General features: G+C 41.4%; 1 protein-coding gene across 1 annotated transcript in view; it reads right to left on the bottom strand.

Moving 5' to 3' along the window:
• Positions 1–1,445: 1,445 nt before the first annotated feature.
• The window catches only part of gas2l1 (growth arrest-specific 2 like 1), a 54,342-nt gene continuing 37,727 nt past the window's right edge, over positions 1,446–18,060 (bottom strand). Inside the window, exon 5 of the mRNA XM_068005906.1 lies at positions 1,446–8,778. Within this exon, the coding sequence (XP_067862007.1) occupies positions 6,861–8,778 (1,918 nt within the window). The 3' untranslated portion in view covers positions 1,446–6,860. The remainder of the gene's footprint in view (positions 8,779–18,060) is intronic.

Genomic DNA, 18,060 nt, shown 5'->3' with positions numbered 1-18,060 from the left:
CCTGAATGTTGTCCAGGTCTTACTGCACATGGGCACAGACTGCTTCATTATCTGAGAGGTTGCGAATGGAACTGAACACTGTACAATCATCAGCAAACATCCCCACTTCTGACCTTATGATAGAGGGAAGGTCATTGATGAAGCAGCTGAAGATGGTTGGGCCTAGAAGATGGCTCTGAGGAACACCTGCAGCGACAGCCTGGGGCTGAGATGATTGGCCTCTAACAACCACTACCATCTGCTTTTGTGCTAGGTCTGACTCTAGCCACGGGAGAGTTTTCCGCAATTCCCATTGACTACAATTTTACCAGGGCTCCTTGATGCCACACTGGGTGAAATGCTGCCTTGATGTCAAGGGCAGTCACTCTCACCTCAGCTCTGGCATTCAGCTCTTTTGTCCATATTCAGACCAAGGCTGTAATGAGGTCAGCCTCTGCCATCTGCTGCTACCTCAGCCCATCTGCTGATGAAACCTTGATCTACACCCTTGTCATATCCAGACTCAACTATTCCAACGCTCTCCTGGCCAGCCTCCCATCCCCCCCCCCTGGCCAGCCTCCCATCCCCCCCCCCCGGCCTCCTGCCAAGCTCTACCGATTGTATCCTATACCACACCAAGACACACTTGCTCATATACTATAACCTTATTGCCCTAAATTTGCTGCCAGTCTTTATCACCTCATTTAAAATTATGATCCTTGTGTTTAAATGCCTTAGCTTCCCTATCTCTAACTTTTATTTTTAGTCAGCCCATTTAACATAGATGCAACAATGGATCAAAAAGTCAAACTTAGTTGATCTTGGCTAGTTCCTCATCTTGACTATGCTGCAGCTTGGAGAATCTCAAAATGCCTCTGATTCTGGCCTCTTGTGCATCTGCCTCACTACCAATGGCAGCCATGCCTTCAGCCAACTTGGCTCCACATTCTGAATGGCATCCCTAAATCCCTTCACTGTATCCACCTCCCTCTTCTTTCAGATCCTCCAAGCAGCATAGCCGAGATGAGGAACCAACCAAGTTCAATCTTTTGACCTATTGTTGCAGCTATGTTAAATGGACTAATGAAATTATTATTTATTCAAAGAACATTTAAATAGGGGATTAGGTGACACCCATGTTTGTGAGATGTAGAAAAAAAGTGTCAGATGGTGACCTAGCTTCATAACTCAACCCATGACAAAATCCTGGAGGAGAGGCATATGTAGCAAGCTCACAAAATTTACAAACATGTGGAATACTCCAGTTATATCATACAGACTGGACAATTTTTGAACCAAAAAACCTTTTACATTATATGAAACATTTCTGAGATGTAGTAACACTGTACAAGATGGTGCTTCTACTTATTCAGCTATGATTTTTCTTCAAACATTCAATTAACAGGGGAAAATTATTAAATATAAAATAAAATGGAAAAATGAAAATGTTGGCAAGCCACAGCAGGTATCTCTAAAAATTGACTTTATTACACTTTATTTTTTAAAATTAGTGATGTTACTTTGAAAGAAACTAAATTTACAAATATTGCAAATTTTTGGTACGTGTTCCCTTTCTTCCATTACATCACTTGATCCCGAAAGTCAAGTTTCAATCAAGTACAGAATACAGTCTCACTTCAAATTCTCATCTGTTCCACGCCAAACAGGGGAGATCCACCCATTGCAAACAAACACTGAATAAATTTACATTTCTTGTATACTCCTTTAAAAGGTTAAATAGTACAAGGGTGAGGGAAAAAGGCAAAGCATTCGTTTTGCAGCATTGTGTACTGCCCTACCATTTACATCTTTTACATACATACTGCACAATATATTTGCACAAGAATCTAATCAAGGCTCTCGGAGCATTTTGGTCACTAATGTTTCTCCAAATAAAAACCTATTTTTAGTCGAAAAGCGGAAAGACGCCGTCAGTGCTTTTACTGTTCCCCAAACTCACGGATATTAGTATACCATTAATACAGTTAAGATGCCTGCCCTCTGAATTGTTACACAAACCCTGCTAGTTTTTCCTCCTCTTGTACACGCTGGTGAATCTCATTTCACGATTATAATTCAGAACAAATGTTCGATTCAAGTCCAGAGGTTGCCTTGTGTGACTTGCTACAAGCAAATCCTGTTTATAGTCAAGACATTGATCGCTTGTATGGAAATCATGTATCCAGGTGTACACGGATAACCTTTGTCTGTCTTTCCATGCCCAGCAGCCTGTTCCCGGGCCTTTTAAAGGCTCGTACAAATCAAGCCTGCCCCCACCCTTCGTATTGATGGGAAAGGCTGAGAGATCAGTTATGTCCCTCAACCTTTTCACGTGCTACGGAAGTCGGAGATCGGTTTCCGAACAGCGATCCCTTATTTTATCTCTCGCACGTGAGGAAAAGAGTCAGAAAGAAAGACAAAAGAAAGAGGTCAAAAAGAATGTTAGAGTCAGAGTGAGAGTCAGAGAGAGGTGCTGAATTCTGGCATGGACAGGACAGTGATAGGCAGTGAATTTCCCACTTGTACACAATTCTGCGCATTTGTACCTTTCTGCTTGGCAAATTGGGCCCGCCAAGCCTCGTTTATTATACTATTTTTCCCTAATAAAAGCTTTAGCTGTATTCTACATGTTCCATTAGTGTGTTCAGACAGCAGCTGTCGGTTCTGCACTCATACCATGCGCCCTACTGTCGAAATGGCCCAAGAATAATTCTGGTACAGGCACTGAATCCCAATAAACCAAATCATTGTTCATTTATTCACTCGTCTGATACACAATTCCTAATCCAGGCCAAACGCAAAATCCTGAATATCTGCATAACATTTTCCTAATTATTCAACTTTTCAATGGTTAAAACGAGAAGCACCGTACAAATTAATGTACTGATATGCAGTTTACAAAACCAGCCTGCATTATTCTAGTGTTGCTTATGAAATTGGTTAACGGTTTATCAGGATTTAGCTGTGTGGTATAATGTGCCACAACTAATACATACACATCTAGTGCCAGCGATCCTCTCCAAGGCTCAGTAAAACCGTGGACGATTTGCTCACTGCAACCAATGGTTAAATAACTGGTGATTGTTGGTTATTCTTTCAAGTGCAAAAGTTTTTAAAAACTTTTTTCATCGGCTGTAATTGCATAGTTAATAACTGCATACTTACTAACTGCTTGTTCTATTTTGAATACACACATCATGCCAGGAATGAATAATATCCCACAACCAACCCCCAAAATAATTCGTGTTTCATACAATGTAGTCAATATTCCAAAAGTGTAATTTTTGTATTGGATTAGTACAGCAGATACCTTTAACACTTCATCGTGCAAACGTTTTACCTGTAAGTAGCAGCAACACGATTGGGTCTACAAGTAGATATAATATCCCTCCAACACATCATTTAAACTGGCAAATAAAACCAACATTTTAACTGGAACGGGTGACAGTCAATGTCTCGCGCCGGGTGTATTCAAATTGAGTCTACTGTTTACTTATTGGAGATGTTTATCCCGAGTTATGAGAGGCCAAGCCAGGAACAAGAGACGAGATGTTTTAAACATAAATAATTAATCGACATTGTAATTCAAATGCAGAAACACAAAATAGAAATTAAAAATGAGAGAGAGCGGGAAAAGAGCGTTATCAGAATGCGCTACACTGTCCAATGGGAGAATGTGAGTGGGGAGTTCCAGTACTGGCCTGGCAGAAGCACAGAAATCCCACTGACAGTAGACCAGGCCTGGTCTACTGTGAGCTGCAAATAAAGCAAAGCCCTTGTTTACTAATAATCCAACAGATTAAAAACACCATTTAAAGCGTCAGGACGATATCAGGAGAAAACTGCCCATTTCTACCCTTGCGAAAATGCTGACAATTTGAAATGTTTCATTAAATTGTTTGTGGTTAAGCGCGATTTGAAAATAATGGTGATGCAGAAAAAAAACAAAACTAATTTCATAAGTGGCTCAGTAAAGATGCAAACCTCACAAATAAACACAGTAGTTTTAAAGTTTGCACCTTATAAATGTATCAAATATCACCAACAAATCCTGTCACTTTCAGAGAGACACGGTCAATCCAGATCCAGTACAGACACTTCTTTGCCAAGTAGCAAAAGGAAATAGGAACTTTAACAGGTAACGGCGGGAGAGAGGGTGAGCTAGATTATTAGAAATCATAATCCAAAAAGAGACCGAACGAGGATATATCATTTTTAAATGAGTAATGGGGGAGGCGGAGAAAGAGAGTATCTAATTAACAAGAGTGCTATTCTCCCAGGCCTCTGAGCCAGACCCATCACCTCTCTTCAATTCCCCTTCCTTACGAGACTCCACTCTGTTCCGCCCCCAAAGCAGCACAACTCGGCTCGGCAATGTCGAGGGATTGTACTTGCGTTCGGTCCTATCGCGGCACATGTTGGAGAGTGAACTCGCGGCTCTATTGGCATCTAAACTTTCCACTGCCTCAACTCAAGTGTTAAGCATACAGCGGTGAGTCAGCCTGTCGGAGCACAAATTCACATGGACATGAAGTGGCGACACGCGGCTTCACTCCTTCTATCCCCACACCATGGTACAGTACTCCCAGTATCGGGGTGTGATACTTTGGGAAGGCACGGGACGGCCTGCAGATGCTTTCACGGAGGATGCGAGGAGCCAGCGAAAGGCTGCTCTTGTGCACATCCTGGCGGCTAGTTTTGGAGGCCTGGAACAGCTGGTCTGTCGGCCGTTGGGTGGCGTTTATCATATGAGCACCTAACAGTGAGAAGAGAAAATAATCTGGAAAAAGTTACCTTTTACAACAAGAAAAACCCTCCCCTCGAGAAACCCTGTTAAATGGACATCACGCTGATGTGCGTCCTGGAATAGTAAATACTGCACTATACTTGTTCTCGTGAAATAAAATCCGTCGTGTTTACACATCTGGGCAGATGTTCCCAGCTGAGATTGGCAGTGCGCCTGTTTAAGAATCATGCTATGGCCTTAAATGAAGTGAAAATACTTATGAATTGCGATTCAAATGGGTAATGGTTGAAAAGTAACGCTGAAAACTTCTTGCAGTTAAAACCACCACGTTATCTGTAGGGTTTTGTAAAACTCTGGAGCGACCCGTAAACATGGCAGAACGCCAATGAGCAACACAGAAACCACATATTCAGGGTCACTAAAATGACTGCGATGGACAGTGCTTTAAGATTACTTCAGAGAAATGAACACGTTTAAAAAATTACTCCTCTGTGCCCTGAGGTCGAGAACAATCCGCGGGTTAGATATTATACAATAGAATCAGACATTGGTTACCTCCTGGTTAACTCCATTGTATTTTAGCAGCATTATCCCACAGAGCATCACTTCTGCAGATATTAGGTATCATGCCAGTGTACAACAAAGTGAACATGGGTTAATAACGTTTTAGGTTTACAAGTGTGCAAACAATGCATAAAATGCTACAGAGTCGCTCTGCATGAGTGTCTCTTTTTTAAAAAAGATGTCTAATTCCTTACATATCATCTTGATTTCTAATCCGCAGGGTTCTTATTTTACTCAGTCCCTATCAATCCTCTGAGGACCAGGTGCCATTTCTCTAATGCACTCAACAATTCGGCACTTACGGTCACATTCGTTTTTCAAAAAAAGTAGTCTTTAAAGTCCGAGTCTGAGTGCCATTGGGTATTTGACACACTGAATGGAGTGTGAAAGGTTCTATTAAAAACAAAACACAATCACCCTCCTTTCGATACTTAACCTGCGAAAGAACCATTCCGGCGTTCTGCAGATTGGCAGCAGAGAGACTGAGTAACATTACTGAGGTCTGACAAAGTAATCAACAAAATAACATCGTGAAGGACAAGGGATTAACTCTTTCAGTACTGCAGCCGCTGGAGATTATTCATTTTACACCAAAAAAGCAAGTGGACAGCCCTTTAGCACAACTTTTAAGTACACAGCGTGTTTAATATTAAATGAAGTGGAAAGTTAAACTAGAAACTCCAATGGTCAGGCATTAGCTATAGGGTCAGGTTAAACCGTTACAGATGATGGCTGCTGCTGGACCTCTTTTTCAAACGGAACCCCTCCTTTCTGAAATGCAGTAAATATTTTAGCAGAACACAGAAGCTGGACAAAGCTCAGCCCGTGTCTCCGTCAAACGGTCAGCCGGGAGGTTTTTTTTGTACCACATTTGCAATTTAAAACACTGATCATTCGATTCCCCGCGATTAGGGACAGTTTGAACCCTTGTCCCATCATATCGGAGTGAGCAGTGTTCACTGGCTGGTTGCACCTTCAAGCCCGCTCCGGCTCAATGAAACAAGGCTGCGATATACCGTCGCGCCCCGGCTCTCACACACACAACGGGCCCTTAAATACAACCAGCCCCCGTCAAACATCCAAACGGGGCCGCTAGAACCGACAGAATACAATAACCAATATTCATAACGGTCACGTTTTGCGTTACATTTCAAAAGGAGTATACTAAGGGGCCTTATGAATTAATGGAGAGCTCATTACCCTAACCATGGGTCAGTAGCCCTGCTGACAGATGGAAGCAGAAAAGTGATGTAAAAAAACTCCCTCCAGGTATAAATCGGGTATGATCGAATAGCAACAACAATCATTGCCTGCACTGTGCTGGAAAATTGGCTCCCATCCATCAATCGACCAACCCATTCTCCTCCCTTCCCCAGTACAATACATGCCATCACCAATCATTACTTAAATATTAAAGATAGTGGGTGATTAAGATTTCTAAACAGGCAGCTTCCTGTAATGCATTCAACCAGAGATAGTTATGATAATTTGGTGCATTTCAATCAATACAAGTGCAAAGAAAAAAAGCAAGGGCTCTTAAGCTGTAAACATAAGAAGTTCATTTGTACGATTAAACCCAGGACCCTTCATCCTGGTTTAGAGATGGAGTTTGCCTTCCATCTGAGCTGGGTGAAGGCAGGAGATCCTCTCTAGAACTCTGAAGTTCTTCATTGCAGAAGATTATTTTATGTTTCAATTTCCGTCTAGAGTGACTGTTGTCTTGTTGAGAATTCTGAAGTGACCTTGGGGCCTTCAGCCCTTGCCTGCAGCTGACTGGTGTGGGGATTTTCGAGGGTCTCTTTTCAGGTTGATTGTCTGTTCGCGGTCGAATCTTGGGGCGAAGTTTAAGCTTGTAGATGGAAGGCACTCGATCAGGTTTCTTTAGCCCTTTCTTGGGCCTCATTTGAACAGTGTGTTTGTGATGTGAATTAAGCTGGACATTAATAGACGACTCGCTAGATGTCTCAATAATGGACCCTTCACTGTTCTCATGCCCTTGATCATCATCTGCAATCAAAGTATTGATTTGGTCCACTGCACTGCAATCACCCTGTTCAGTACAGCTTTCATTGGGGGCATCTCCATTCGGTTCCTTCTCCAGTTCTGGTGGCGTCCTGTAGCTGGAGACATTGTGCCGGTATTTGAGCTCAATCTCGTATAATTTTTTTTCACCTAAAGGACTCAATCGTATAGCTTCGCTCACATTCTCTATAGTTTTTAGAACATTATTTGTTGTACATACACGTGCACACCCTCCGTTCCAGTCAACACCATCCACACGATCCATCTGGTCACACCCTTCCTGGATCTCACTTACTACTGCATTACAGCCACTGAACGACTGCCCTAGTGGGATCGCCATCAACTTTTCTGCACCTTCTCTTTGCCTTTCCCCCATGTGATTAAGGATGGGTAGTTTGTTCGCCACGTTTAGGGATGAAGTAGATGAAGTTGTGGAACAGTACGCAGAGTCTATCATCTTCTGCTCTGCTGTTTGGATTGGCTGGGCTGCATTAGTGTCAAGAAACATTTCAACGGTCTCACTAGCATCGGTCTCCAATGAGACTTGTTTTGTATTTGCCAGAAACTCCTCCTCAAAGCTCCTATACAGTTCTTTTTCTTTATTTGAATCGAATCCCTGGGCAGAGTTGGATATTTTCTCTAAGCCTTCTACTTCTACCTCCGATGTGGGGCTTGAAGGGGACTCGTTTGTATCACTGCAGCCAACAGAAGACTCGTGGCAGTGAGAATTCTCACAAACATTTAACACATTCTGATTATTATCATACCACAGAATCTGCCGAGTGCTTCTCCCTGTCCTGGATGATGACGTTGGTTGCTTGGGTGAACAAGTTTTATGTGCAGGACTAGATGGCCTCGCTAAGGCCATAGGTGTCTTACTCTTGGTAGCTAAAGGAGTTGGACACTTTGTGTCTCTCTGTGCTGTATGCAAATTGTTGTAGCCAAATGGAGCAGGTGATTTGGTTCTAATCATTCTTTTATTTGCTTCTCCTTTACTGTTCTTCGATTCGTCTGCATGAACCCAGGAATGCTGTCCCTCTTTCCCTCGGCTGATTACTAGGATGGCATCACTGTTTTGGGCCTTTCCCTTGTTTGGCACGGTTGAGTTCTGGCTCGGACTGCTGGAGACCACTGTTCTGTTGGCTGCTCGAGAAACACGTGCACTGCCACGGCTTGGCAGAGTTGTGCTCAGGTACCCGCCCTGCCCGTCACACCCTGCACTTTGCTTTAATAAAACACTCTGGTCAGATGACTCACTTCGTCGTCTCATTTGGATGGTCCTTGGGTTTGGATCGTGTTGTGCTCCAGTCCTTTGTATCATGTGTTTCCCTTCTTTTCTGTTTATAATCAAAATGTCATCACTGGAGGTTTTGTAAACAGAAGGAGGTGCTTTTTGTCTTCCAGTTTTCACTAAAGTATTTTCATGTTCACCCAGTTGCCGCCGAGGTATTGAAGATTCTCTTGGCCTACAATGTACAGAAAATAATTTTATCCATACAAGATTAAAATTTCACATACAATAAGATTGATTTGGGATAACTGATTCAAACTATAATCAATTGCACATATGATCATGCTTTTGTTTGCTGTAGCAGTTTAACATAGTAGTGTCTGAGCTTTTTTTAAAAAAATCTTGCTGGGACAGTTACAAAAACAATAATTTACATTTATACAGCCCCTTTAACATGGAAAATCACCCCAAGGTGCCTCATATACACATTATTAGACAAAGAGTGGTTGATAAAAAAAGTGATATTAGGAGGGGTGACCAAAAGCTTGGTCAATGAAGTTAATTTTAAGGAGGGCCTTAAAAAGAGGGAGGTGGAGGGGTCTAGTGAGGGAATTTCAGAGTGTAGGGCTTAGATGGCTGAAGGTCCAGCCATCAATGGTGGGCAAAGGGGGACAGGGGACAGGGGACAGGATATACAAAATCCCAGAATCAGGAACGGAGAGTTCGAGGAGGTCCGTAGGAGGTTAGAGATATGGAGGGGCAAGGCTGAGAAGTGATTTAAACCAAAGGATGGAAATTTTAACTTTGAGGGATAGGTGCCAATGTAGGTCAGCAAGGATAGGGATGATGAATGAGCAAGATATTGCAGGACAGGATATGGGCAGCAGAGGTTATTAGATTTGGAGGTTTACTATATAAAACTCTTAGATCAGGACTGGTCAAACTTTGGGTCACATGCAGCCCCAAATCCTGCCTGTCCAACCCTGCAAACCAAATAACACACTTCTATTTTCACTTATTTCTAAGAATTTTGGATAAGCTGAAGTTTACGGAGGGCAGAGAATGGTAGAGTTATGTACATACCATACAGCCTCAGAGGTTATATTTAAAATTTAATCAATGTTCCCATTCATTTGCATATATCTCAAACTGCACATACTGACTGATCTTGGTGTTGATTTAGAATTTATTCACCAAAGTACAGTCCTTTTCAAACCTCCAGGCCCACAAAAGTCAAGCAGACCAAACTGGCCAGTAACATTTACAGGTACAATATGGAGGTACAGCTATGCTATAGAGTTGTAGGGACTGGGTTCAACCTAATGATTGTCCATATTTCAAGCTCCTTATCCAGTTTCTGGTGTCAGAAGCAAGTATTGGGTAGATGTTGGGTACCTCCCCACAAAGAAGGGAAAAAGACACAGGTTGCTTTGGTGCATCGCCAAGCAGCTAGATAAAATATGAAGGGGCAAAGGCCTGAATAACAGTTGGTTATCTGCCTGTTGTATGGGGAATGGACATTTCTTTTTTTTTAAAGTCTGTATGTTTCTGTTCTCCAGAAATATTTCAACAAAAACAAAAAAGAAAATGTTCAGTACAATTGAAACTTTCCACAATTTTTCCCAGAGATAAAACGTAGAATATATATTATATATGCATACACCCTCCATGATGGAATAGCCTACCAACAATTATTGACTAGGCTCAGACTGAAGGTTGCTAGGGTATGATTGCACAGGCACTAACAGTCTGGAGAGGAGAAAGGAAAGTTGGAAAAAATGGGGAGGGGAAGAAAAGACTACTTAACAGAACCATTAGAAACACTTCAGCAATGTTGAATATGAATATCCTGAGAATTCAAGCAAATGAAATCAATAACTCCAGATGACCACTCCTATAAAGCTAGTATTAGCAGAATAAATGAAACAACCAAACTATAGGCCCAGGCTGAAGGCTCAAACCACTGCTCCACACCCTCTATAATGTCCACACATTGCAAAGATACAACCACATCTGGCACTATACTGATGTAATCACCAAGGACTGGGGGAGGAGAGGAGAGAGGGGAAGATGTTCTCATTAATAAGGATTTTTTTCCGATTCAGTACTGTGAGTAAAACATAACTGCTTATTAAATGAGGGTTCCCATTCCAGATTGTTATTCTGCTTATGAATGTTCAGTGAAGATGGGATCAGGCTGAACTGTGACGATCTAGCATTAGCACTTACTGTGGTAAAATAGTGAACAGCTGCATTCCTGCATGAAGGGAGGGAAATTTGGAGGAGAAATTAAATCTTTATTCTAATATATACTGGGCTCTTAATTGTTACAATTTGCTTTAGCACAATAACTTCCTCATCTATGGGTCATGTAACCATATTATTGCACAGTGATCACATCACAATAACCTTTTGTGTTAAAGTAGGTCCGAGGTCAGTGTAACTTCAGGCCTGCTTTTAACTGCAACTAACAGTTTCACAAAGGCCAAACATGTAATAGAAAATTATATAGGGGAGCAATAGCTTCCTTCTTATGGTTTATGACTACATCTGGAACCCTTGATTAAATTACAACCTTATTACTCACTTCCTGCAATCTATAAATCTCTATATTGTACACTTGAACATCTGCAGAAATTAAGGGGAAAATGTATTGGCTTTTGCAAGCCTATCCTTGAATCAGATATAACTGAAGTCTGTTTAAATAGCTCATTAAGCATGGAACTATAAGACAATAGTCTGCAATCACATTGGGCCGGATTATCCTGTGAAAATAACAGAGCTCACCGTTATTTCTGTGCATCAGGTACAGCAACTTCCAGCAACTGCACACACGCAGTCAAATGGGGAAAATCGGGAAGTTGCTGTACCAGATGCAACCCTCTTCTGTAAACTCCAGGAGAATGACATCTCACCGGCTGGCTCCCCATTCAAGTGAATGGAATGGCGTGAAGTTCCTGCACTGACCCGATGGATACAAACTAATCTCACCAAAAAAAAGGTGCATCAAGTCATTTCAGGTCTAAGTACTCTTTTAATGGTGTGGTAAGTCTTAATGACTACCATACAACCTCCCTGGCACTAAAAATTAATTTTTACAAGCGTGTTGTCTCATTCCTTCAGATTTTAATTATTCGGCATTTAAAAAAATTTAATTAAAAAAAAAACTTTTTCTTTGTCTTTTAATTCAATATTTCTTACCATCTCTATTTCGCTTTCTGTACCCGATTTGACATTGAATTTACGATTCTAACTTACACTTCCTGGTTCTGACTGCACTGCTTCAATCTGATTGGTTATGGGGTTACACAGCTGCTTGCCCCGTTCACACAGGTCCCAGATGCCCGGGAGAGGGCGCTGCGTTGGATTGAGCGTCCCATGAGAGGAACTGGCTATGCAAAAGTCCATGAAAAGTCTATGGGCAAGTGCAACTCACAGGAACATCCGCCCCATTATTACCCGCCTTTCCTAGACTTGTTACAAAATTAAATCCGTAATAAAATAAAACATCCTTTGCTTTGCCAACATGAGGCCAGAAATGTTACCTTCTTTATCTTGGTACAGCCTCTAATGCATCCCCCACTCCTTTCAGCCCACCTTCAGCCGTATATGGCCCTAAGCTCAGGAATTCTCTCCCTAAACCTCTCTGCTTCTCCACCTTCGACCATGTTTTCAGTCTCACATCCTAATATCCTCAGTGTCATCCTAATGGTTCGGTGTCAATTTTTGTCTGATTACACTCCTGTGAAGGGCCTTGGGATGTTTTCCTACCTTAAAAGCGCAAGTAGTTGATCGCAAAAATAGTCTCCATTTTGTAGCCTTCCCATTCCACACAGCAACAGGTTAGAAGGAGTTGCTCCTCATAAGAATCTGCATGCATAAGGAGCAACTATTCCTTCAACGACAATGCCAGGAACATATTGGGACTTGTTAATTTCCTGATACCTGGCCTTCAACAGGTGCTTCCTTAAATCAGGTTTAATTATACACGCAAACGTACATGTGCAAATTCTTGGCAAGTCAAAACTTGTTCTTCATGTAATCATTTCCAAATCTAAATTCAGATCTCTGCAGGATGTTTCCACATTCACCCTACTTAGACTTGGAGAAATATGTGGCCAGTTAAGGTAGTGAAGTGTGATTATATCTAGTTCTAGAAATAATGCTGCAAAACTCCTGAAATTGCTGCAGAAAGCTGATGTTTGTATTCAGATTCCTCCTATGCGCTGAAGGTGATTCATTAGTACTGAAACAGTCAATCCCTTACATACAATCTGGTTATAAATAACTTTTTTTAAAAATGGACTCTTTAAATTAAATTTTGTGCTCATTAGTGCCAGGAATGGAATGCTTTGTATCTTGGGTATCAAAGCCACTTCCAAGAGCAAAGTTCCTTCTCCTCTATCCCAACAATGTACCACATCCCAACTTCAGATGAGCACTCCCTACTGCACCAGGATGCCATTTTCCATGTCCCACACCGACAGCCCCTCTGGGTGAAATTGGCAATTGACTTCAATGGAAAAGAAAACCGAGCGGGGTATAAAATGGCCTGCCGATTTGCCATTGCCTGTTTTGCACTAACACCCCAGACCAAATTCATCCCCCCTTGTGTCAAATTAAGGACGGTTCTGTGCTATTGGGCCATGCCCACTAGGAAGTAGTTTGAGACTACACAAACTAATTTCACATAGAGCCCTTATACCCAGTAGAGAAAAGACTTTCATCCCATCAGTATGGGTTCGATTTAAAGCCAGGTTGAGGTGAAAGGGTGTGTTCAATCCACTGCACCATATACTCAGTCATTTTTGTTTTAATGAATTCTTGTAATAAAATAATGTACCAATGGACCTGCTTTTAAATCAGCAAGAGATATAATTGGCTGATTAATAATTCATGATATTGATCTGAAATGAATTTCAGCAGAACATTGGATAAGTAGTGGTCCGGCTGTGATTTATACCATAGCAGCCAGTAACTTTTCTACTCTGTAGAAAACGATTTCATAGTCACATGAATCTGTCAGACTCAGGATATAGAAAGTGTTTCAATATCTTGTACTGCATCAATAAAACAGTTAAAATATTCAACCTCTCCCATCCGTGCCACAGCCTTCAGCCTTCTGCCTTCTTGGTCCACACTCTGGAATTCTGCCTCTAAACCCTTCTCCCTTGTTACATGCGTCCTCATCGTCAAAAGCATTCATTACAACCTACTCGTTTGGCCACCTCCCAACACTTGCTTGGGTCTCACCTATAACACTTGGATGTTTTGCTACATTTAAATGCTTTATAAATGCAATTTGATGTTGGTTTAGAAGTAGAGATTCTCCATTTGATGAAAATTCTCCTGATGAAGGGGTTTCTGAGTTGCTGAAATCTTGTACACTTCATGAGTTACAAATCTTTCTGGACCCCGGCGAAAGATTAAATTCGGAAAGTTCAAAAGGTCAGAACTTTCCAGGTGGCTCAGTAGATAATTCACTTAGGGTCGTAACTAGGAAAATCCCAGATTTGAACCTGGGACTGCACGGAGCATGATAGTCTCAGCTGGGATAGTGACAATAAGACAACCACAAATGGCCTTAGCATCCCTGGGCAAGGGAAGAGAAACATCATCCAAGTTTCTGCATTTGAGCCTAATCCAAGAGACTCCTGCTGGAAACTACATATAGGAAGGATCAGGCTCAGTGCTGATTGTCAACCAACTGTAGGCTCTCATTTTCTAGGCTCATGCATGAAGAATGAATACTCAGGTAATGGGGCTACTGGCACCATGGGAACCATGCCCTAGTATGAATCAGGCCCTTCATGAGAGATGCATATCAAACAGACATCACCTACCAAATCCTTGCCTTCAACACAGACAGAATAGCATATCTCCCCATTTTCTAAATGATATACTGCAGGTCATTTCTTGATAAGAGCTCACTTTGGTGTATTGCTGCAAGTTTACAGAGCTATTTGCTGAGATATTATCTCTTCTGGCTAAATTACAATAATTTTAGGACAGATAGGTAGCCATCAAGAGACATGCTGCACCATGATATGGGTGGAATATAACCCCCAAATCATGAGTTCCAAAGCCATCATGGAGTGGCATCAAATGGAGGCCAGGAGCTTCCACACAGGAAGGGTGGAAAAACATCTTGCCAAGATGCACCTCCCAGCAGCCAGTTTCAGAGTATCGTTGGTAGAGGTCACCTGTCTGTCGACTTGATGTATAACGGGGAAGGGAACATATATTTAAAAAAAATGTAAACCAAATTTGCAATTATGTTAAAATAGTTCAAAGAATTGTAATAAATTGATTTGAAGAGGCAGTCAAACTGCAAACATACTGTGTCTGGTTAATGAGTTCATGTTTTTGTTGTTAAATCTTTGGCCTCATTTTTTTTTAACATTGGTTATTGGTTAACACTATTATGACACCATCATCATGCATGCTCCTTTGAAACAATGGAGTATGTGTGTATAATCTTATCACATATCTAAACTTCATTGCAAATTTCTGAACCTTGTACTATGATGAAATTATACCACAGCCTAAGTTTGGTACACAAGTGGCAAGATGCTCATTTAAAGCCATCGACTTTTTGCCGTCATCAATAAGTTGTAATTGGTTGTAAACAGAGAACCAATGGTAAACAGAGAACCAATGGTGAGAGTCCCAGATGAGGGCAGTGATTAAATCTGTCCTCAGTTTTAGATTTGAGGGGGGCAATTTGAACCTAACCCGCCCGTTGGGAAACCCACAGGATTGGGTGGAATGCCAGTTTTACACCCCACATAACATTGACGTCATTGGAGAGTAGGAACATAGGAACAGGAGGCGGCCATTCAGCCCCTTGAGTCAGTACTGCAATTCAAAGGATGCAGATCAGCCATGATCTCAAACTCCATTTACCCGCCTTGGCTCCCTTAATATCCTTGGCTAGCAAAAATCTATCAATCTCAGATTTAAAATTATTAATTGAACTAGCATCTACTGCTTTTTGAGAGAGAGTGTTCCAAACTTCTACTACCCTTTGCGTTTCCTGACTTCGCTCCTGAATGGCCTGGCTCTGATTTTAAGGTTATGTCCCCTTGTCCGAGACCTCCCACCAGCAAAAAAATTCTCTCTACCTACCCTATCAATTCCTTTGAAAAGCCTGAAAACCTCGAATCAAATTACCCCTGAAACCTTCTATGTTCCAGGGAACACAAGCCTAGTTTATGTAATCGCTCTTCATAATTTAACCCTTGGAGCTCTGGTAACTTTCTGGTGACTCTGCACTGCACTCCTTCCAAGGCCAATATATCCTTTCTAAAAGGTGCGGTGCACAGAACTGTACACAGTACTCCAGACATGGTCTAACCAGGGCTTTGTATAGCCGTAGCAAAACTTCTTCTCCTTTATATTCTAGCCCTCTAGGTATAAAGGCTAACATTCCATTAGTCGTTTTGATTAATTTTTGTACCTGATGACCATGTTTTAGTGATGTGTAGATGGACTCCTAAATCTCTTTGGACCTCCACTGTTCCTAGCTTTCTTTCATTTAAAAAAAATACTCGGATCGATCCTTTCTTGCTAAACGGATGACCACTCACTTACTTGCATTGAAATCCATCTACCACACAGTAATGCCCACTCACTTAATCTTTCAATGACTCTTTGTAATTTTATGCTCACGTCTAAATGACTTACTATGCCACCAATCTTTGTGTCATCAGCAAACCTGCATATATGGCTCTCTATTGTATTATCCAAGTCATTAATAAATCTAGTGAATTGTTGACGCCCCAGCACAGATCCTTGTGGGACACCACTAGTCACTTCCTTCCAATTCAAGTACATATCCATTATCTCTACTCTCTTTTACCGCCTAACCAGGTCAATAATTTGCCTCCAATTCCATGAGCTTTAATCTTAGCTAACAGTCTCTTAAGTGAAACCTTATCAAATGCCTTCTGGAAGTCCATAAAAACTACATCCATAGACATTCCCCATCTACTACTTTAGTTGCTTCCTCAAAAACATCAATTTTGTTTCTTGGACATGACCGACCCTTTACAAATCCATGTTGGCCCTCTCCAATCAGCACAAATACTAAGTGCTCAGTCACTCTGCCCTTAATTATGGATTCCAATGACTTCCCCACAACAGATGTTAGACTAACAGGTCTATAATTTCCTGATTTCAGGTTGGTTTAATACACTTGTATTGACTCAGACAAACAGAAAAAGGCCTGTTTTTAGTTTATCTTTCAAAACAATCAAACAAAGGCACAGGATAATGCTGAATATGTTGGTCGTTTGTGTAAAGGCCGACGCTGACTGGATGAAATAAGAGACAGTTACTTTGCAACAATGTCATTCAAAGTGGGGTATTGTTGTTTTCTGGCCCTTAAACAGGAAAACAAATTAGCAGAAGACAGAGCCCTTAAGCCTTGGCCTGATACAATCTGGTACATACTAATAGGAGTGGAGATATTTTTGTGAAACTTAATGACCCATACACTTCGAGGCCTTTGCTCACAAAGCCTTGACAGAAATCTTTCTCTTCAATCATGTATACATGTAGATGTGAGCCCTCATATTACTGTCCTAACCCAAAAATGAATGAGTCCTCTTCATATACTTTTTGTATACTTATACTGTTTACTTTAGAAAAGTGAAGAACATTTGAAACAAATCAGCAATATTATCAGTACCTCGCCCAAGTACCTCGGCTTATCAGGAGATAGAGCTCGACTGTTGCAGGAAAGGACTCTGCAATGAGTCAGTAGGCTACAGAAGTCAAAATAGAATAAAAAACCCACCCAGGATTCCTGATTGTTATCTACTAACCCATGCTAAAATGTACAACTGCATGCATATTTAAGGTCAGTAATAGCTGTGATCTATCTCAGTCTAAAAGTTGACTGAAATTCACTGTCTTGCTCACACACAAAGAATGATGTGGAGATGCCGGTGATGGACTGGGGTGGACAAATGTAAGCAATCTTACAACACCAGGTTATAGTCCAACAGTTTTATTTGAAAATCACAGGAGGTAAGCTCCGAAAGCTTGTGATTTTCAAATAAAACTGTTGGACTATAACCTGGTGTTGTAAGATTGCTTACATTTGTCCACACAAAGAATGGCCACGAGTGCGGCACCAGAGGCAGCTGGCACTCTGTGATCGTTTTCAGTACAAGTCCGCAGCTTTGAAAGAGGAGGGGAGAAAATTGGAAAGAAAAACTACCTTGACCCCAACAATCAGTCCAATTAAGATTGGCAGCTCTCATCCTCCTAAGGGAAGGCTGAATAAGAACGTCAGTCAATGGATGCAATACCCAACTCTGAATGACATTGGATATAATAAAGGACAGTTATTTTGCAACAGTCAGCACCAGCCTTTACACAGACGCCCAACATCTAATACTATAACTACTGGATTGCCCTGTCCACTATAATTCTTTAATTTTGGGATATCTCCAATATTCAATGCCTTAAAATACATCACCCTTTGCCCATAATGTAAACCTTGGATTAC

This window comes from Heptranchias perlo, chromosome 25 (genome assembly GCF_035084215.1).
Source record: "Heptranchias perlo isolate sHepPer1 chromosome 25, sHepPer1.hap1, whole genome shotgun sequence".
Classification (NCBI taxonomy): Eukaryota; Metazoa; Chordata; class Chondrichthyes; order Hexanchiformes; family Hexanchidae; genus Heptranchias; species Heptranchias perlo.
This window is presented reverse-complemented; position numbering and strand designations above follow the sequence as displayed.